The sequence below is a fragment of the Delphinapterus leucas genome, chromosome 11 (genome assembly GCF_059928025.1).
Source record: "Delphinapterus leucas isolate spDelLeu-1000000601 "Yukka" chromosome 11, BTC_Dleu_Yukka2, whole genome shotgun sequence".
Lineage (NCBI taxonomy): Eukaryota > Metazoa > Chordata > Mammalia > Artiodactyla > Monodontidae > Delphinapterus > Delphinapterus leucas.
The window spans coordinates 39727913-39748667 of NC_143139.1; the positions used below are offsets into that span (position 1 = coordinate 39727913).

Consider the following 20755-nt stretch of genomic DNA (forward strand, 5'->3'; position numbering starts at 1 on the left):
TGGGGTGCACGTGGCCACCTGAAGAGCCCCCCTGGCCCTCCTGATAGCACCTTTCCCGGCTCTGCCCCTGTATGCCTGTGTAGATGCTCCCCTGCCCTGCTCCCTACAGGGACTCTGAATCACCCCTCCCTCAGTCTAACAGCACTGGGGCTGGGGGGCTTCTTTCACCTTCTCCAGGTCAGGGTGTTGGTTTGAAAGGCTTGGTTTGAGCAGGGCATTGGTTTCGGAGGATTAGTGTCTCAGGAACTGAGACTGAGGTGAGGTCCAGGAGGGGGACACGAGTGCACTTTCCCCCCGAAGGAGGAATTACTGGTCAATCCACCCTCCCTCCTGCCACCCTCAGAGGAATCCACTCAATCTCGAGTGGGTTCAGATGAGGCCTCGGGTGGGCATCAGGGCTGTTGTGGTGGCTGAGGGTGGGTGGCAGGACAGAGAAGGTTCTCACTGGATCTTTCAGGCTCATGTAAACCACTGAGGCAAAAGAGTCTCTAAACTCTGAATGAAATAAAGATGAGTCTAAAATAAAGTGATACCCCTGCCTTGGGTTTGTGTAGCCGTTTTTACTTTCCAAAGTGCTTCTCTAACTTTGAAGAAGGCAGGGCATCTATCACAGCCCCCACTAGAAAAGCAGGGTAAGGGGTGGGGTGGGGGCAGACTGGAGTCTCTTCCCCAAATCCCTCACATGCTGTGGGAAGATTCACAGGACACACAGATTCCCTGTTGGGGCTGAATGGAAGTAACCACCCAAAGCCTAGCCTCAGGGTGACAGAGGCTGAGAAGGCCTCTCTGGGCCCTCCTGCTGTGGGGGGACCTCTCTAGGCCTCTATCTTCCCATCTGTGAAATGGACAAGGAGACAGAGTAGAAAGAATGCTGGGCTGAGAGTCAGGAAAATGGGGCTTTCATCCAGCTTGGTGGCCAACAGTGCATGCATGTGTGGTGTGTGTATGAGTGTGTGGTGTGTATGTGTGATGTGTGTATGTGTGACGTGTATGGTATGCGTGTGTGTGGTGTGTACGTGTGTGTAGTATGTATGTGTGTGGTGTGTATGTGTGACATGTGTATGGCGTGTGTGGTGTGTGTGGTGTGTATGTGTGACGTGTGTATGGTATGCATGTGTGTGGTGTGTGTGTATAGTATGTATGTGTGTGTGGTGTGTGTGACGTGTGTATGGTGTCTGTGTGTGTAGTGTGTGGTGTGTATGTGTGTGGTGTGCGTGTGTAGTATGTATGTGTGTGTGGTGTGTGTGTGATGTGTATGGTGTCTGTGCGTGGTGTGTATGTGTGTGTGGTGTGTGTGTGTAGTATGTATGTGTGTGTAGTGTGTACATGTGTGTGGTGTGTGTGTCTGGGTATGCTCTCTCTGGGTCTCAGCGCAGGGAGGTCCCTGTCACTCTGAGGGCTCACAGTCTCAGTGTTCCTTTTCTTCTAGGAACTGAGAGCAGATGGTTGTGTGTGTCCCCTCAATGGTCAGAAGTCAATACCCAGCACTGGAGGCCCAGCACCTCTACAAACAAAGCATCTTCCTATCCAAGCTTCACTCATCCAAACACCATCAGGGCCTGACGCATCCAGTACTGACCACACAGGCTCTCCGTGCCACCCCATCCCTGACTCTGGGACACTGCAGTGGCCTCCTAACTAATCATCTCTCAGCCGCTCTCCTATTCATTAATCTGGCTTCTCACTAATCTTCCTTAAAGCATAGAGACTGATGTTTCCTGAGGTCCTCAAACTGGCCAGATGGGGCAGGCAGGAGAGAGTTCTGTTCCCACTGGGCCCATCACCTAATTTCTAAAGTCCTATTCCTGGTTTCTTCCCTAGGTATCCAGGCTTGGCTTCCTGATTTAATTGGCTGGGAGGCTTAGCTTCCCCAAAGAAGGACCAACTCTGAGGCAGAGCAACCTGCCCAGAGTCATGTAGGCAAAGAGGCTCAGTCCCTGCAGGAAAGCAGCTGGCCAGGCCCTGGGCGCCACCTGTGCTCCCTCGCTCTCTCTCTCTCTCTCCCCCTCTCCCTGCCTCAACCCTCCTGCTCTGTCCAAACCCCTCCACCTTGCCTCATCACCCAGCCCAGCCCTCATGTTCCTCTGCCTCACTTTCCATGGGCTCCTACAGAAAAGCACTCCAGGAGAGGGCACTAGACGGGAGAGGAGGATGGGGCCAGCCTGAGGCCAGTACCGTTCGGCTGACTCACCCACTTCCGCTGGCATCTGAGTCTAGTGCCTAGAGGGGGGTTACGTGGTAGGGTGAGGGAGAAAACCCAAGCTTCTTGAGAACGTGCCAAGGCCAGTCGGGGTGAGGCCGAGGAGGGGCCCGTTCCTGCAGGCAGGACCACGGCCCTAAGAGGACTTGGATCCCCACCTCCCCAGTCTCAGACTAGTCCATCTGGGTGGCCCTGCTCTCAAAGATGGCAGGGTCCTTCAGGGGAGGGGCTGAGGTCTCTAGGAGACAATCTTTTGCTGCTCACAGCCCTTCCAAGGCCCAGGCTGCTGGGGGTTGGGGTGGGGCTCACTGGGATCTGGGCCCTCCTCTGACACTTCTCTTCCCCCTTCTCTCATACATCCTCCTCGAGGCAGCAAGGAGGATAGGGATCGCTGAGTGACATTCTTGCCTAGCTGCAGTGCGGGAACGGCCCCTCATGGTGCTGAGAATTCTCCATCGGCTAGGGTAGGAGATGCCAGATGGGCAGATGGAGAGACCAGGGGTGCTGGGCACTGGTTCTGGGGATGGGTTGAAGCTACAGGACCAGATTCCAAAGGACAGAAGTGATGCTGGAAGCAGGATCAGATTGAGGTCAAGGACCTTCTGACTTGAGCTCAACGGGGAGGAATGGGGACCTTAGTTCTCATGGGGCTGGGCCTCTGTGGGTCTCCATCCACCTGACACTGAGACGAGGGAGTGGAATGAGTCTAGCAGCCCCTCCTCAACTCTCCCCAGGCCATGGGACCCAGGGGATGGGCTGCAGGTCGTCCCTCCTTTGAGCCAGGTGGCAGAGGGCAGGAGATGGGACTGGGGCATTGACACCACGTGCTCCTAACCATTGTTTACATAAACTGCAGGATGAGCCCCAAACTGTCGGAGCATTGCTCCCCTAATGAGACATTAACAGGTAATTAGGCGCAGTGGTTCCTCCCCCGCCCCCGTGACTCACAGAAGACTGACGCTTAAGTCAGCGATGCACCCATGCTTTCTTTGCCTCACTCTGACAGTGCCTCAGCCAGACCTGGCCTCTCAGGCGTCTGTTCATTCTGCAAACATCCAGGGGTGCCTGCTGTGCGCCATGCACTGTTCTAGGCACCACGGATGCAGCGATGAGCAAGCCAGACCCAAATCCCTGCCTTCAAGGAACTCAAATTCTGCTGCACGGGGACAAACAATAAATAAACCAGAAAAATATGTAGTATGTCAGAGGATGAGACGTGCTATGGAGAAACGGGGGTGTAGGGAGCAACGTGTGTGCATGCCTGCATGTGCGCGTGTACACGCTCAGCACAAGAGATTGTAAATAAAGCAAACACTTGAAGGAGGGGAGAGAGGGAGCTGTGAGCAGATGGGAAGGAACAGACAGAGGCAACCTTGGGTGCAGGGGCCCCGGGCTGGGAGTGAGCCTGCCGTCCTCAGGAGCAGCAAGGATGCCAGCGTGGCTGCAGCAGAGTGGGCGACGGGAGGCCGTGAGGTCAGGGAGGGCCTGCAGGCAGTGGAGAGCGATTGCTGGAGGCCAAGCGGAGGAATGACCTGACCTCATCAATGTTTAACAGGATCACTCTAGCTGCTGTGGTGTGGGACACAGACTGTAGGGGCAGCACCCGTGCGAGGCCATTTCAAGAATCCAGGTGGAAGGTGATGGCGACATGGACCAGGAAGTAGCCGTGAAGGTGGAGAGAAGCAATCAGATTCTAGATAGAAGGTGAGGCCAACCGGATTTGCTGCTGGGCCAGTTGTGGGGCGTGGGGAGAGTGAGGAGTCGAGGTGTCATCAAGGCATTTGGCCTGAGTGACTGAAAGGATGGAGCTGCCACTTACAGCAACAAGGAAGGCTGTGGGAGGAGCAGGGGTTCAGGGGAAGAGCAGGAGCTCAACTCCGTGCACATTAAGTTTGAGGTGCCCATTAGATTTCCAAGTGTGGACACGGAGTAGGCAATTGGCAAGTCTAGTGTGGGATTCCAGGCTAGCGATGTAAAATTTAGGGTCATCATCATAAAAGATGGTATTCAAAGTCTTGAGACAGTCTGAGATCCCCTAGGGAGTGAGTGTGGACGGTCCATGGCCCCAGAGCCCTCCAGTGCGACCCGGGAAGCAGGAGGAAAACCAGGAGAGCTGGTGCCTGGATACCAAGTGAAGAAGATGCTTCTGGGGGGAGAGAATGAGCAATTGTATCAAATGCTGCTGAGAGTCGAGCAAGATAAGGACTGAGAAATGACAGCTGGATTCAGTCACAGGGAGGCCATTGTGGACCTCGGAGAGAGCGTTTTTAAGAGGGTAAGAGAGAACGGGAGAAGGACTGAGTAGAGAGAAGGGAGGAAGGGAGGAGAGGAATTGGAGAGAGTGTAGATTCCATTTTAAGGAGCTTTGCTCTAATTGGGGGGGCTAGAGGGAGATGTGGATTAAGAGTGTTTTGTGTGTTGCTGTTTTTTCAGTTGGGAGAAATTACAGCCTGTTTCTACGCAGATGGAGATAATCCAGTAGCGAGGGCAACACTGATGGTGCGAGAGAGGGAGGGGGAACACTGCTGGAGAGATCACCCCAGCCTCTCCCCACTTCAAGCCAACAGAAGTTGTCCTCTTTGAGGGGGACGATGGGGGTTCTGGCAATGGCACCAGGCTGGGCACAGGACACCTGCGTCCTGTCCTAAATCTGCCCCTTACTGGAGGTGGGACCCTGTGCCAGCTCCTTAACACCCGGGACTTCAGATGTGGAAAGCGGGTCTTCACATGTAGAAAGCAGGTCTAACAGCAGCACTACCTCCCTCCCTGGGTTGTGACGGAGATCCAGTGAGGTAATAGGTGTGAAAGTGCTTTGTAAAATGTAAAGGGTGGAACAGACGGTTGGGATTATTTTTATTATTCTAATAATGCAAGGGGTTATTAAAGAAATTTAAAGGATTACTGTTCATCCAACCCGACTTGTACACACAGCCTCCCCGTATAGCTGACACACGTGCTGTATCCTGATCAGCGCGAAGCCAAGTAAACTCCCTGACCCTTCATCAGCCCTCGCCCTCCTCCCACTCTGCCCGGCACGGACCCCTCTTCTTCCATTTGTCCCTGGCAAACGCTGTCCTCTGAGGCCTCCCCAGTCTCCCTCCCCTCAGTCTGACCCTCCTTCCTTTCCTCCTAGCCGACACGCCCCCACCCCAACCTTTTCATCAAAATTTGTCTTTAGCAGGTACTGTGTGCAGGAAAGAGTGCTGATCAGAAGCCAGAGAAGTTAGTGAAGCAGGATGATCAACCATCCTGGTTTGCCCAACCTTGGAGTTCCTAGGGGGTTCCCCCAAGAAGTGAGACTTTCAGTGCTAAAACTGGGAAAGTTCTGGGTAAACTGGGATAAGTTGGTCACCCTAGTCTTGACCAAGGCCAATCACACTTAGTTGATTTACCATTATCTTGCAGGGAAACCTTAGAAAAATCACTTAACTTCTTTGGGGTTAAGTTTTCTCATCTCTAAAATGAGAGGCTTGAAGTTTCACTAGACCCCTTTTTCAGTCCTGTCCAGCCCTCAGCTTCTGAGCCTGGAGGCCATTTACTCCACAGGTATTTACTGAGTGCCACTATGTGCCATGCACTGTGCCCTTCCTGCTGACTGTGGCATCCTGGGCACACAGCACACACCTCACACTTTGTAGGTGCTCAATAAAGACCTGTGGAAATGAATGAATGAATCTACCACACCTCCATTCCTGGCTCGATCCCTATCCACACCCCCAAAGATCCCCCCATCTCTGCTCCCCCACTCTGTCAGCCATAAGCCTCTGGAACCTGTGATTAAGCCCAGAACTCTGACCAGACTGAGCTGAGCTGAAAACAGTGAGGGAGAGGAGAGTCTGGTCACTGCTCCCACTGGCAGTGGATGTTTACCTTGGATGCCACCCCACCGCGTAAGAAGATGTCACCAACACAGGCTTGCCCTGGAGCACCATCACATTCAGGTGCTGGGAGCCCACTGAGCAAATGGCCTGTGTTGGGCTGCTCTAGGCAGACATCTGCCCCTGGTCACCTTCATCTCCTGGGCATCTGCCTCCAGCCACCCCACTCCCTTCCCCACCTAGCCTCAGACCCTGAGTGGGGCTCTGGAGCCATCTGTGCAGATCCCCAGTCTAACCCTCCACTTCCAGGATGCTGTCTGCTGTCTGCAAGTCATTTAAAGTCTCTGAGCTTCAGGCTCCTCATCTTAATCTGAGAACAGCAGAACCTAGTTTATAGAGTTATGGTGAGGATTCAGTACGTGTGCAGAGCTTGCTGTGGGAGAAGCAAGTGCTCAATAAATACCAGCTATCATTGTTATCATAACCATAATGATCATCATTAACACTCTCAGTCTGGTGAGGACAGCCACGGACAAGCTCAATCTAAGTGCATCTGTCACAGGGTACCTGGGATCTCCCTTCCTCCAAGAAGCCTTCCCAGATTACTCCCAGCAGAGCAAGGACTAACTTGGTCCATGCGGCTGGGACACCCTCACTCTCCCACCCCCACAAGCAGCACTGAACCTCCCCAGGAGTCAGGGGTACCTCTTCCCAGCTCTGTCTAAAGCATCAATCCTGTTGTTACGACCTTCCTTGCCCCTCTGCCCAGGTCAGCTGGTCTGTCTTAGAGACCTGACAGCACTGAGCCCCTCTGCGCCCACTGGTACTTCACAAGGGTTCAGAGAAGAGGACTATGAGGAAGATGGGGATGGTGGAGGGACCTGAGGAGATGGTGGGAGGCTGAGAAGGCAGGGCCCCCGGGAGGCCACACTCACCAACGTAAACACGCCTGCTCCCAGCACGGCGTACACTGCATGGAGCCAGGGCACCTGCAGGGCAGACAAAACACGGGCTCAAGGATGGCGAGATGGGCAGTGCGGCAGAGGGGCAGGGAGAAGGGATCAGTCCGAGAATGGAGGGTGTGGCACAGACCTCCCCAGTGGGGGCCCTCTCTCACCCCCCAACCCTGCCCCAGACTGAGAGGTCCTTAATCCCCTGCGTGCTCACGGTGGGTGGGGGAGCCCCAGGGTAACAGTGATCCTGGAGGGCTGGCAGGGGAGGTCCAGACGGGCCAGCACTTCTTTCCTCCACACACAGCCCCAGGCTCAGGCTGGCCCAGGGTGACTCATCCTGTGGGGTCCCTGCCATCCTCCCAGCCTGGGTCTGGCCTGAGGCTGTGCCCTTCTCCCAGTGTGGACTCATCCCTGTGCCGTCTGTCCCCATGTCGGGAGCTTCCTGGCTCTGCCTGTGTGGGTAAAGGGGCTCAGGTAGAAGGGGACAAAGACTTAGGCCCAGGGGTTGGGGGGGCATCTGGCATCCCTGCCAGCTGTGCTTGCTGGGATTCCCTGCAGAGGCTGGAACAGCACCCCTTCCCAACCTCTGCTCCCCCCAGGCCTCAGGGGCACCCAGCTGAGTGCGGAAACCTTGCAAGAGGTGCCAAACGAGCCGTGCCCTCTGAAGAGCCTTCCCCCAGAAGACTCCTGGAAACACAGGCATTCCATCAGCCTGACCCGGGTCGATAAAGTGTTCTTGGAAGCTCTGGGGCCCCTTCCTGTACCCCTCCCCCATCCTAGATACACAGAGGGCCCCCAGGCCAGCTCCGGCTCCTCCCTTCGTCAACAGGATCCTGGGAAGAGCCAAGGAAATGCCAGAACCAATCCTGACGTTCTGGACTGGGAAGCAATAACCTGGGGCTGGGCAGGATGGGGTACGGAGGGGGAGTGAGCAATACTGCTCTCAGCCCGGCAGAAAAGGGGCAGTGGGGGACCCCCGTACTAGAGGTAGCTAAGAGGAGCCCGCGGCAGGTACAAGCCCTGAGCCCTCAGCATGGGTCCAACAGCTGCTCTCTTGGGTTCCCAGGGTTCAAACCCCCTCCTGTGATGCCCTCAGTCTGCCCCTTCTCCACCTGCAGCAGCCTGAGTGCCTGGAATGGGTCACTGAGCCCTGAGCAGTCTTAGTGGGATTTCCCAGGCAGGCCGGACACTTCTTAAAGAGCTGAGATTCAGCTGTCCCCATGGACACCCTCATGGGGCAGGGGTATGCTCGGAGCCCCACTGTCCCATTTCCCGTCTGCCTGGACAGCCAGATCCTGCCTCTCTGCACTTGACTGATCCCCCAAGAGGCCCAGGAAGCCCTTCCTCAGGGCCCCTCTGGGCCTGGTGGCCCCATGGAGCTCCGGAGCCCCCTCCCCGGCCTAGGGTTTAAATGATCTGAGCCCGCCCCCTCGGCCTCACCTCCCCGCTAGTGGAGAAGATGGGAAAGGTGAAGCGGATGTGGCTTGTGGAGTGGGCAGGTGCCCAGACCTGTCAAGAAAAGCCTCGCTTCGTTGTTTGTTACACTGCCAAGCAGCCCAGGGCAGGTGCCAGGAGGGGCAGGACAGGATGGCAGGCTGTGAGCCCTTGGCTCGCGGCCTTCCCTGGAGGGTGTAGGAGGAAATAGCACCCTCGGGCCGGCAGTCCCACCCCCGCCATCCCCATGGGGCCGGCTGGGAGACCTGGAGACTCACATATCGGAAGGGCAGGAGGATGGCCAGGACGAGTCCACTGAAGAAGAGAGTCATGAGCAGCACGAAGAGCACACCTTGGCAGGACGTGAAGTCAAACTGCAGGGGTGGGACAGGCGTCAGCTGCCGGGGCCCTCAGGCCTGCACAGAGCAGCCCGGCGTTCCTGGGGGCCCCGGCTGGGCAGTGTGCTGGCCAGAAGGCCGAGGCTTCGGCAGCAGGCCACCTTCCCGTGCTCACCCCAGAACCCGCTGTTCCTCCCCCTCCCATCCCAGGCGGCCTCCCCAGACACTACGCATGCCTTTTACCTCCCCCAGCTGGGGAATCCAAGCTTGCAGCCCACCGCACCCGCCCCCCACCAACCTTCCCCAGCCCGAAGGCCCCAGGGCTGACCTTGGTCTGGAAGCTAAAGACGGTGACCGAGAGGCAGACGAGGGCCGTGATGCCCAGGCACAGCAGCACAGATGTGGTGTTGTAGTAGCTGCAGGACGGGCAGGCCAGGGCGTCGGCTTCAGGGCAGGGCTTCTGGTCTCCCCTTGCCCTCCTCCCAGGTCCTCCCCTTCTGCCAGGACCTGATCCCACGACCTCTGGCCCCCAGCCTCTCCCCTTTCCCAGGATCCCCCTTCTCTCTGCCTCCTCATCCTTTCTACTGGGACCCACCCTCCCCAACATGCTCACACTCAAAATCCTGTTAGAAGGATCTCGAAGAGGTGGGAATGGGGGTGGGGAGGGGTTGTGCTGGTGCCTGGAGGTGGCTTACAGGGAACTGTGTGATCATGAACCTGGGGTCTTTTCAGCTGCAGCTTGAGAGGTGTCACCTTGCTCTCCTCCGTCTCCCACCCCCACTCACCAGCCTGGCCAGGTCCTGGAGGCCGAGTGCGGGAGAAGCGCGCTCTAAGCCCACGTCTCCTGCCTGCCTGAACGCCCACCGCCCCCCCGCCCCCGTCCAAACGCTCCCCGGAAGGACTGTGCTTGGGGCAGCTCCCCTCGGGGTGTGGCCAGCCCCCTTCCGCCTGGCCCCTTTACCTGGACAACATCCCAGTGAGGTAGGCCATGGACAGGGTCTGAAAGGAGAAGCAGGATGAGGGAATGCTGGGGGCCCAGACACCTTCAAGGGCCAGCCTGGGTCTCCACCCCTTGTGTGTACCCCTCAACTCTGAGTCTGCTTTGCTCACACACACATTTACCTCCAGGATTTCTCCCGGTGAAGGAGGTCCCAGCTGTCCCTTTCTTTTTTCTGCAGCCCTGCTCGTCCCCCTTTCTAAGATTCACACCCTCCCCCCACCCCCAGCTCTTGTTATCCATAGCTCTAGGAGTCCCCATACAAACCTCTTAAAAACAAAATCACAACAGAAAGAGGGAGTGGATGGAGTGGGGAGAGAAAGGCTATTTGGAAAGAGAGGGTGGGGTGTCTTTGCAGAAGAAGTGGGGCGAAAATACCCCTGCCACCCCCAGTGACCGCACATCAGCTACCTCCAACTCCTAGCCCTCGAAGCTCACCCTTCAACTCTCCTCCCCCCATCCCCACTCAGTATCTGTCCCCACATCACTTACAAAGATGGTCAGGAGGATCAGGTTCCAGGGGAAATGCCTCCTGTAAGGCAAGCCACCGAGTTCAGAGGAGAGAGGGGGCGTGCCTGCAGCACAGGCTGGGTCATGCCGTAAGAGGGCTCTCCGACAAACTCATCCCCACTCCTCGGAGCTTCTTCCTTCAGCCACATCCCCATGTGCCCCCATCTGTGCCTTCACCCTACCCCCCACCCCGAGGTGCCAAGTAAAGGAGGGAGGGGCAGGCCTGCTTGATGGAGCCCAGAGAAGGATGGGGCCGTCTTAGGGGTGCACTGGCGGCAAGCAGGACTGGGGCCAGGACTTCCAAGGTCCTGCTCACGTTCCCACAGCCATGCTGCTCCTCAAGCCGTCATCATACCTTGGTCCAGAACAGCAGGCCAGGGTCAGGTAGGTCGCGAAGAAGACGGCGCTGTGAGAGACAGACGGATGCGAGAGCTGGCCGCCCCTGAAGGCCCTCCACCCAGGCCCCTGCTCGCCCCACTCTCTGCCACCCCTGCCCACAGGGCACCAAGCAGGCTGCCACGGGCCAGGGGCAGGGGTTGGTTAAGTGCACGATCATCTCAGAACCTTGCAATGGGCAGGGCGATGGTGTAATTCCAAAAGAAAGGAAGGGGAGTAAGATGAGCCTGCTTCTAGAAATACTGAATCTTGGGTGCCATGTGGTAGCTGACCACCCAATGCAAAGTGGTTCCCCCCAGACAATATCTTATTACTTATATATATTTTGAAAAGCTCATATACAGTGTTCTCTATATGCCAGGCAGAGGGCTACATGCTTTATGAGGATTAGCGAATATAACCCTCATATCTTCTCTAGGAAGCACGTTCTTCACTTTATAACTGAGGCACAGTGAGGCCAGGTGAGCTGTCCAAGGTCATACAGCTACCACATGGCAGAGGCAGGGTTAGAACACAGGCATTCTCCTCCAGAGTCCTAGCTTATAACCACTACCCCATACTGCCTCCTTTAGGCCTTTCCCTGGCCCTGTCACTACCTACAATGATCTTGTCTGTCCTGCCAGCACCTGGCACAGCAAGAAGTACCTGTGGCATGAATTTCTGGATCAGGTGGCCGTATCCATTGGGAGACTGGCAGGAAGCTCAGGTGAAACCCAGAGACAGGGGTCGAGGATTAAGGATTTTCTGGAGAGCAGTGGAGGTGGAGGCCAGTCCAGGAGGTGGGACATGAGGGCTGAAGACCCAAGGCTGGGGCATGCTCATGTCTACCTAGATTGGTGCCAACACCAATGCATGGTCTCCAGCTCTCAGTGTGCCCTCAACACATGGCACCTGTCATCCTTCCCCATCTCCCTCCTCGGTTCTCTCACCCATCCCCTACAGCAACAATGCCAACCATCCTCCTTCATCTGCAAACCTCCCAGGCTGCCTCACTCTCCTGCCTGGTCTGGCCTGATGTGTCCCAGAAAGATTCGAGATGAGGTGGGGGGCTCCACTGGCTCCCTGCCTGCCACCTGCAAACATCACGTCATGCATCTATGTGTCCTTCCTCCTGTCCCTCCTCCCATCCCAGGTGAATCCCCCCAAGCCTCTGGGTCCCACACCCTCAACTGCCCTGCCATCGACTGCTACATCTTCTCCCTCACAAACCTCCTCAGCTGTTCTCCATCTTTAACCAACATCTTTCCCGGCTCCAGCTACTGCCACTTTATCCACCCTCACAGCCAAGCTTCTTGAAAAAGTTGTCTCCACTCACGGCACCTTCTCCAACTCACAATTACTCCTCAACTTAACAAACCAGCCCCTGTCCCACTTAATGAGAGCTGGCTTTGTCACATCACTATGACTTTGTTGAGTCCAACTGACACTTGTCCATCCTTATCTGACCTGGACATGCTGACATTTGATCTCTCTCGTTGTTTCCCTGGTCCCACAATGACACAGCCTTGGGTCCCCTCCTACCTCCCTGGTCACTCCTTCTCCATCTCCTTCAGCACAGGGTCTCTCCCATCAGACTGTCTCCCTTCATGATCCTCTTGGGTAGGCTCACTCATTCCTAGGACTCCCTTTATCAGGCAGATGCTCATGACTCACACACCATATTTCTGATCTAGAATTTCCTTCTCAAACTCAGACCTGAATAACCAACTGCCTACTGGGCAAACACGGCTGTTAGGCAGCAGGTTAGAGCCGAATCTGCCCTCTTCCTTGCTCCTTCTCCGGCATCCCCTATTGCAGAGGATGTCATGCAGCCTCCGAGTCACCCAACCAGCGACCTCGGTCAGCCTTGACTCTCACCCTGCCATGCCCAGCTAATCACTTGGACCTGCTGATCCTCTACCCAGGCAGTTCTCAAATCTGTCCCGTTCTCTCCATCCCCACGACCACCCTTTTAGGTCGGGTCATCTCTGTCTATCTGGTCCTTCTGCCTCCAGTCCTGCCTTCCACTCTCCAAGCTATAGGCAGATCCCATCATGTGACTCTCCTGTTTAAAATTCCAAAGACCTGGTGATGCCCTGCCTGATCCGCCCCCCCGGCCTACCTCCCCAGCCCATCCGGCACCGCACTCCGCCCCTCCATCTACCCTCATTGCCCTCTGCACCCTCACAGTGTGCCCACCGCTCTCTGCCCCCACTGGAAAGGACCGACTGGCGAGGATGCCTGGGGCTGAGGCTGGAGGGGTTTCCTCTGTGCACCACGGGCATAACTCAACCAAAGCCTGCACCCCACACCCCATGGGTCTGCTCATCTTATCCCCACCCAGATGTAGCACCTGGAACAACCTATTGTCCAACCCAGGGCCTGGCACGGCTTAGGCAATCTTTAATTATTTCTGGGTGAAATGTGAAAGCACAGGGAATGTAGGGGTTGAGACGAGCCTATTGGATTTGGTAAATAGGAGCCCTCCATCTTCACCCTCTCCTATTCTTCAGTAGTTCTCAAATGATGCATCACTGCTGTCACAGTGATGGAGGGGTTCTCAGTGCCAGGGCCAGGGCTGCAGGCCATCCTGTTCCATTAGGAACAGTGGAGTCGTCCTGCCCCAGTTGTTAAGAAATACCCCAGCATCTGCTCTCTTTCTGTCTCCCTTGAGTCACCAGTCACTTCGACAACAATAATAATAATAATACCCTTGTCTATGTGTATCCTGGTTGTGAGGCCTGTCTCCCTGGCCAGACTGGAAGCTTCCTGAGGGCAGGGCCCAGCCTCCTTTTCTCTCTGGTCCAGAGCTCCTCAACCCTCAAGACGAGTGGTCGGGAGGAAGGGCAGAGGGACGGACGACCTGGAGCGTATGGGCCAGTTTGGGAGCCTGACCCTCATTTCACATCCCAGCTCTGCCACCACCATCATGTGACCTTGAACAGCTACTTAACTGCAGAGCTCCAGCCTCCTGCTTTGTAAAACGGGAATGCTGGTACCAACTCACTGGGTTGTAGCGAGGACTGAATGAGAGCATGCAGTCCAGCCTTGAGCACAGAGCCTGGCACTGGGTAGGGACCTGAAGATGGGAGTTGTTATTATTATAACTAGAACCTGGCTAACTGACAGCTTCCTGGAGAGGCTCGGACCCACCTCCCCCAAGTCTGGTCTCACACTTTTCCTCCTCTGTCTGGTCCCCCCACCTCCACCCCACAGCCCTTACTCCTCCCCCGCACGGTAGGGAGGCCCGCAGTTCCCGCTGCCAAGGCTCAGAGGGAGCAATCAGACAATAAGGGGAGAGCCCACTGAGGGAGATGATTGGGGCCTGCAGAAAGAGTGGGCGGGGGCAGGGGGTGGTGCTGGAAGGCTGCCATCCCAGGGAGCGAAGAATAAATCACAGAAGAAGTGAAAGACAGACTTGCTTGTCAGAGCCTGGGCCTCAGGGCCTGAGCTAGAGCCGTGGTCTGTTTACAGAATGTCAAGACCAAGGCAGAGGCTCAGGTGGAGGCCAGGGTCCAAACCCAGTGTCCTCCCCCAACTTATGATGCTCCAGGACCAGTCCCAGGCTGTGGGGAAGCAGCAGAGCATGGAGGGGAAGTGCATGAGCTTCTCAATCAGAAAGACAGGGTTCAATCCTGGCTCTGCTGCTTAGGAAGCAACCTCTTCTCACTGAGCCTCAATTTTCTCATGTATAAAATGGGGATAATAAGGCTTCCCTGGTGGCGCAGTGGTTGAGAATCTGCCTGCTAATGCAAGGGACACGGGTTCGAGTCCTGGTCTGGGAGGATCCCACATGCCGCGGAGCAACTAGGCCCGTGAGCCACAGCTACTGAGCCTGCGCGTCTGGAGCCTGTGCTCTGCAACAAGAGAGGCCGCGATAGTGAGAGGCCCGCACACCGGGATGAAGAGTGGCCCCCGCTTGCCACAACTAGAGAAAGCCCTTGCACAGAAACGAAGACCCAACATAGCAAAAATAAAATAAATAAATTAATAAATTCCTACCCCCAACATCTTCTTTAAAAAAAAAAAATGGGGATAATAACTGTATCTGCCTCGTAGGGCTGTTGTTAAGGATCAAATGAAGAATATCTGCAAATCACATGGCACAGTGCTTCATACACAGAAAAAGACCTGCTTTATTCTTACTGCTATTAAGGGCTTGGTATTTGGAGGACGTGAGACCCACTAGGTCTCACACCCAGAGGCAGACTCAGGACTGTATAGCGATGTGGGGAGGGGGCAGGATGGGGCAGAGCAACAGGCTGGCTTTCTAGAGAACAGGGCAGCATCTTGGTGGTGAATTCCCAAGCACCTTTAAGGCTTTGCGACGCTCCATGGAAAGCACACGGTCCATGCCCACTTCCGACTTCTCTCCACACCCACCCACCCCTGAGTCTGGGACAGCATCTGTTTTCTGCCTGGAGATGCTGAGGAGGAAGGACCTCTCACCATTCAGAGGTCAAATTCTCACACCATTCTCAGTGGGGTGGACTCTGCCCTCAATTCTAGAGCCTGCTTATTCTTGGACCGTCCCCCTGCCACCATCTGCTTAGGGCACAGAGTCCCAAAGACCCTCCCGCAGGAGGCCTGACGAGGGGCCTGGGGACCGCATTCCCGAGGTGGCAGGGCGCAGAGGCTGCCAGGCGGTGCTGATGTGCTGGGAGCCATGCCGACCCGCCACGGGGGCTGGCCGGGGTGGCAGTCCCTGGGGCCTCATCAGTTTTAGCCTGCAGTGCCCCCCGTCCCCCAAGACGCCCGCCTCCCTGCCTGGTCTGCAGACAGGCCCTCTGTCCTGTGCCCTAAGAAAGGCTCTGGGTGTGAATGTCTCCTCCCCTGGGATCCCCAACTTGGCTGAGCTTCTCCTCCACTCCTCCGGGGAGCCCCAGAGGCCAGGATGTCTCCTTCCTGTCAGGCTTTGGCTGGCTTTTGTTAACTTGAGGCCCACTCTGGGACTGTTCTGGGCTCGGGTGGTCCAGGAGGCTCTGGGCTGAGCCTACGTTCCCACCAGACCCCCATCCAGGAACAGGCCTGGGACAGCTGTAGTGTGCAAGCTCCTTGGGTGGACATTCAGAGCCTCCACCCCGGAAGGCCTCGCTTCTCTCTGGGATGTCCCGATTCCCCTCACGGAGCCTTGCAGTGCTCCACCAGCCTGGTCCCTAATTTACCCAACGTACCACGTGCGCTCCCACTCCCAAGCTTTTGCTTAAGTCACCCCAGTCCCCAGGCCCCTTGGCTCATCCTTTGAGGTGCACCCGCTGACATGGACTGAGGGCTCCCCCTCCTCTGAATGCTGCTCTTTCACAGGCTGCCTTGTATGCCCACCACCTTCCCCTGCAGAGGCCTCCTCTCCACCAGCTCCAGTTCTGGCCTGGGCTCACAGTGGGTGCTGAGGGAGACTTTGCTGACAGTAGCTCTGCTTTGAACAGGGTGGTCCGGCCTGGAAGTATCCAGAATGACTCCTTAATTGCCCGCATAGGAGGGTCAGAATAACCTCTCAAGTTACCTGCCATGCTCCTTAAAGAGTAGAGTATATAAGCAGAAGCCAACTGCTCGAGGGGAAGGGAGTCTGCCAAGTAGAGGGATTAAGAGTACAAGCCTCAACCTGAATCTTGGGTTTGAATCCCAGCTCTACCACTGCCTACCTGTGTGACCTTGGGCAAATTACTCAACCTCTCTGAGACTTAGTTTTCTGAGGAGTGAATGCAACACTGCATATCAAGCACGTAGAACAATGCCCAGCCCTTATTAGGCATTTATAAGTGGTAGCTCTTACGATTAATAGTTCACAAGCATGAGTAACAACTACGGTAATATTGAGTAGCGACATTATCGTTAGTGTGGGCCAAGGTGTCCCAGCCCCCCTCTCCTCCAAGCCAAGGTCTGGGTCTCCCTAGCCATGACCCCAGTTCCACCCTTTCCTCCTTGGGCAGGCACCAGAACCAACGCCCATCTCCTCCCCTCCCCCTCAGCTCCACACACCCCAGAAGGCCCCTTCTGGCCATGCTCTTATGAGGCAGTTCCTATGGGATGCGGAGAGGTCATGGGCTGGGATTCTGTCAGCGGAGATTTCCCACCTTGGCTGTGGAGGGTGTTCTGGGAAGGGGCCTGGGTATACTTACTAGGACGCCCAGTACCAGCCTGGGTTGGCCTGGACATAGTCCTTAACGGGGTCACTGCAGAGAAGGGAGGGAGAGAGAATCAGAATTTACCCTCTGCCTCCATTTCTAGTTCAACATCTGCACCTGCCCCCCCCACCCCCCCCACCCCCCGCCACCACCCCGCCACCACCCCCACCCCACCCACCCACCCCCACCCACCCCCACCCCCACCCCCCCACCCACCCCCACCCACCCCCACCCCCACCCCCCCACCCACCCCCACCCCCACCCCCACCCCCCCACCCCCCCCACCCCCACCCCCAGCCCCCACCCACCCCCACCCCCCCACCCACCCCCACCCCCACCCCCACCCCCCACCCACCCCCACCCCCCCACCCCCACCCCCACCCCACCCCCCCACCCCCACCCCCACCCCCACCCCCCCACCCCCACCCCCACCCCCACCCCCCCACCCCCACCCCCCACCCACCCCCCCACCCCCACCCCCCCACCCCACCCCCACCCCACCCCCCCAACCCCCACCCCCCACCCCCCCACCCCCCGCCACCCCCCGCCATCCCCCGCCACCCCCTGCCCCACCCGCCAGTTCACAGGACTCCGAGAGGAAGAAAGGAGAGACCACACCCCTGGTGGGGGAAGGAGCTCCAGCCACAGTCTCCCAGTCTCAGGCTGAGACTTGGATGCGCCCAGGTGTAGGGCCGCTGCATCTGAGAGGAACGACTGCTTCACAGACACCTGCAGGCCCAGAAAGCACGGGGCCACCCCCTGCTGGACGGAGGACCTCTCCCTGTGCACGGTCTAAGGTTCTTCCCAGCATGAGGTGGGCCGCTGCCCTGCACCATCATCTTCAGGCAGACGGTTCTAAGAACAGTCTAACTCTGGACCCTCCTCCCCAGGCCGAGACCTGGCGCCACCACCCGTGGAACGTGCTGGTCCACACAGCCAACTCACCAGAAGGTAAAGAGAGCCACGACACCCAAGGTCACCAGCAGCTGGATCAGCAGAATGGTATAGACCTGGGGGTGGGAGGGGGTTCCGCTCAGCTTGGGGGGCCCTGTTGGGGGCCAGAGAGGCTCAGGCCCCCAGCAAGGCTTAGGGAGACCCCAACTTCCTGGCGACTCCATCTACCCTCCAGACCCGCATCCTGGGCCTTCCACCCTCCTTCTTAGGGGGCATCGGAATGAATCCAGGACAAGGCGAAAGGACAGCAAAGACACTCCAGAGCCCACACCCATGGCATCTGGAGAGAAGAGACCACGTGTTCAGCCGCAGCAGGGGGCAGTGGGCACCCCAACTTCCCAGTAGGTGCCGTCAGTTGGCATCACAAGGATGGGGAGAGGGATGGCCTCTGGGCAGGAGACTGGGCCAGCGGCTTCTCGAGAGGCTCCCCCCACCCAGCTTCCCAGTCTGGGAGAGTTGGGGGAGGCAGTTACCTTTCTGATGAAGACTCTGCGAACGTTCTGGTCGTCCCAACTGAAGGTGGTGAAGAGCTCATGGTCTCCAGTGGGGAAACCACTCTCATAGCTAGAGCTGCTGCCTGGATGGGCAGGGGGAGGGCCGTGAGCGCTCCCACACACATAAACACCACCCCCAACGGCTCAGAGCTACCTTTTGTCAGACTGGCTTTCTGGACCAGGCAACGCCCTTCTCTCCAGCCCCATTCTCAAACCTCCTCCTGCCCCACCCCATCCCATCCCACAGAGATCCCAGATCTCTCCCAGGTTGCCCCTCACCTTTCCTGTTCTGAGTGTGAGAAGGAACAGTCATCTCCCCTTCCCACCCCAAGCGGGGGCTCCCTGGGGCCCAAGCTCTGCCATACAAATGTGGCCCTTCCCTCTTGTGCCCCCCCCATCCCCCTTCCTGGACATTCTGGCTCCCTTGTGGCTGAGAATCAGAGAAAGACAGCCACTCCCCCAGGGCTACCTCACACATCCCAGAGTCAAAGGTCCTACCCCGGCTTGCTCTGAGGTCCCGGGGGTGGGAACTGGGGACTCGTAGGTGGGGTGGACCTGCTGGTGCTCCAGCTGGGAACCAGAGCTGGGGGAGGCTGGAGGGGAAACAGAGCCAGGACAAGGGCAAGAAGTGGCATGTGGGTGTGGGTGAAGTTTGGGGGCCTGGTCCCAGAACTCAGGCTTTTGGAAGAGCGTGGGCTCTGTAAGCAAACACGTGGATCCCTCCCCAAGACTGACTAGCTGTGTGGCCTTAAGCAAGTCACCAGCCTTCTTTGTCTCTTCCGTGATATGGGTTGGTGATACCCACCTCACGGGGATGAAACGGATAAAAGTGAAAGCTCTGTGCCTGATGCTGACGACACCACCCTCTCTCTTTCACCCCTCGTCTGGGTCATTCCTAAGGCCTCAAATGTGTCCACTCTGCTCTCCACCATCCCTGCAAGTTCTCCATGACCTTCCCCTCCACAGCAAGAGCCTGTCTTGGCCTTTCAAATCTGACCTCGGCACTGTCCCGCTTTAAATTCTTTGATGGCTCCTCACTGCCTTTTACTCAAGTTCAAGTTCCTTAACAAAGCCTCCTCCGCCTCCCACGAGTCCTCCAGCCCCACTGCACACTACTCCCTTCTACTTTTCTCCAGCCTGGCTATATTTTTTTCAGCAATGTGCTCTCTTGCCTCTGGGCCCCTGCACATTCTTTCTTTCAGCCTTGGACACTCATTTTCCTACCTCTTCACCAAGCTAATACATGCCATCCTTCAGGACTCCCCTCATGGATGCCCCTTCCTCCAGGAAGTCTTCCCTGACTGTCAGGCGGGTTAGCTGAACTGCCAAGGCCTCCATCACTGCCTTTCGCCATGTGGTAATCATCCATTTACTTGTCTACACTGTCAGCTCTGTGAGGGAAGGGCTTGCAAATCAATGCATCCCCAGAAATTAGCTCAGTGCCAGACACGGTGCCTGGTGCACGCTTAGTAAATGTTTGTCACGTGCTGACTGAAATGAGCTGCCTTCCTCTGCTCTGACAGTTCGTTGGAAAACATTCCTTAAGACAGCCAGTCCTGGCAACCAGGATATGGGAAATGAGGAAGGGGGAGGGAGGTGGACCCACTGCCAACCTGGGGCTTGGAGACCCTAAAGCTCTTATCCTTCACTCCTTCATGTTCTGTCCACGTCCCCCACCAAAGCCCAAATGGCCAGGCCACAGAGGGGGAGAAAAGGAGAGAAAAAGCAGTCCTGTGGGTGTCAGCGGCAGGAGGAAGGGCTCCCATGAACACCAGACCTTCAAAGGTCCTCCAGTAGATCACGGTGGGGTGGGTCTGCTTTGGTCTGGGCTGAGGGGCTTTGTGGTGGGAGGTGTGGACCATGGTGGCCGCTCCTCCTGAGTAGAGACTGTCTGAGGCATTGTCCCCAGGATCCCTTCTAGAATTCTGCTGGGGGTGGGGGTGGGGTGACAAGGTGGGGGAGGGGGTCGAGGGGGCCGAGGAAGACTTCCTTGCAGCTTGCGGGAGCTGGACGTTCCCAGCCCTGAGGCAAAGCTCCCACAGGCTGCCACACCGAACAGAGGGCCCCCTACCAGCCCGATTCTTAGTCTGCAAGGAGCTGGCGTCAGCCCGGGTGGGTCGGCCTAGGAACTGTGCCTGGCCCTGAGGGATGCTAAGGCTGGCATCCACACACCTTCCCCACATCCTGCTCTCCCGCCCCCAGTTAAGGCCTGGGGGAGGGTAGAGAGACAAGGAGAGTGATGGGTGAAGTGGATCCTCAGGCCCCCGCCCTAAACAACCCTGGGGCCTCCACGGGGATTGGTTTCAGATCAGCCAGCATGTCAGCAAACTGCACCCACACTCACAGGGAGCCAGCCCCAGCTGAGGCCACAGTTAGCTGTAGCCTCGTACTGCTCCTTCCTGTGTCCACTCTGACCTCTCTCACTCCCTCTCTGCATCCTTTTCTTCTAGGACAGCCCCTGGTTTTTCTCCCCCATCTGTCCCCTCTTTTTGCCCTAGCTTGGTGACTTGAAAAAGCCCCTCTTCCCCATCCAAGGGAACTATGACTGCAGAAACTG

At 57.0% G+C, this 20755-nt stretch overlaps 1 protein-coding gene across 2 annotated transcripts in view; it reads right to left on the reverse strand.

Moving 5' to 3' along the window:
* Nucleotides 1-20755, reverse strand: part of FAIM2 (Fas apoptotic inhibitory molecule 2) — a 31499-nt gene that overhangs the window by 6946 nt on the left and 3798 nt on the right. Inside the window, exons 3-12 of one of the 2 annotated variants that reach the window (XR_016394922.1) lie at nt 18178-18281; nt 17696-17760; nt 16745-16798; nt 10606-10656; nt 10233-10272; nt 9705-9742; nt 9072-9159; nt 8684-8779; nt 7186-7423; nt 6954-7007 (exon numbers count right to left, since the gene is read on the reverse strand). Coding sequence is in view for 1 of the 2 variants with exons in the window: in XM_022572216.3 (XP_022427924.1) it covers nt 6954-7007; nt 8684-8779; nt 9072-9159; nt 9705-9742; nt 10233-10272; nt 10606-10656; nt 16745-16798; nt 17696-17760; nt 18178-18281 (590 nt within the window). In the remaining variant the exon portion in view is untranslated. The remainder of the gene's footprint in view (nt 1-6953; nt 7008-7185; nt 7424-8683; nt 8780-9071; nt 9160-9704; nt 9743-10232; nt 10273-10605; nt 10657-16744; nt 16799-17695; nt 17761-18177; nt 18282-20755) is intronic. The other variant, XM_022572216.3, reaches the window with a different exon arrangement.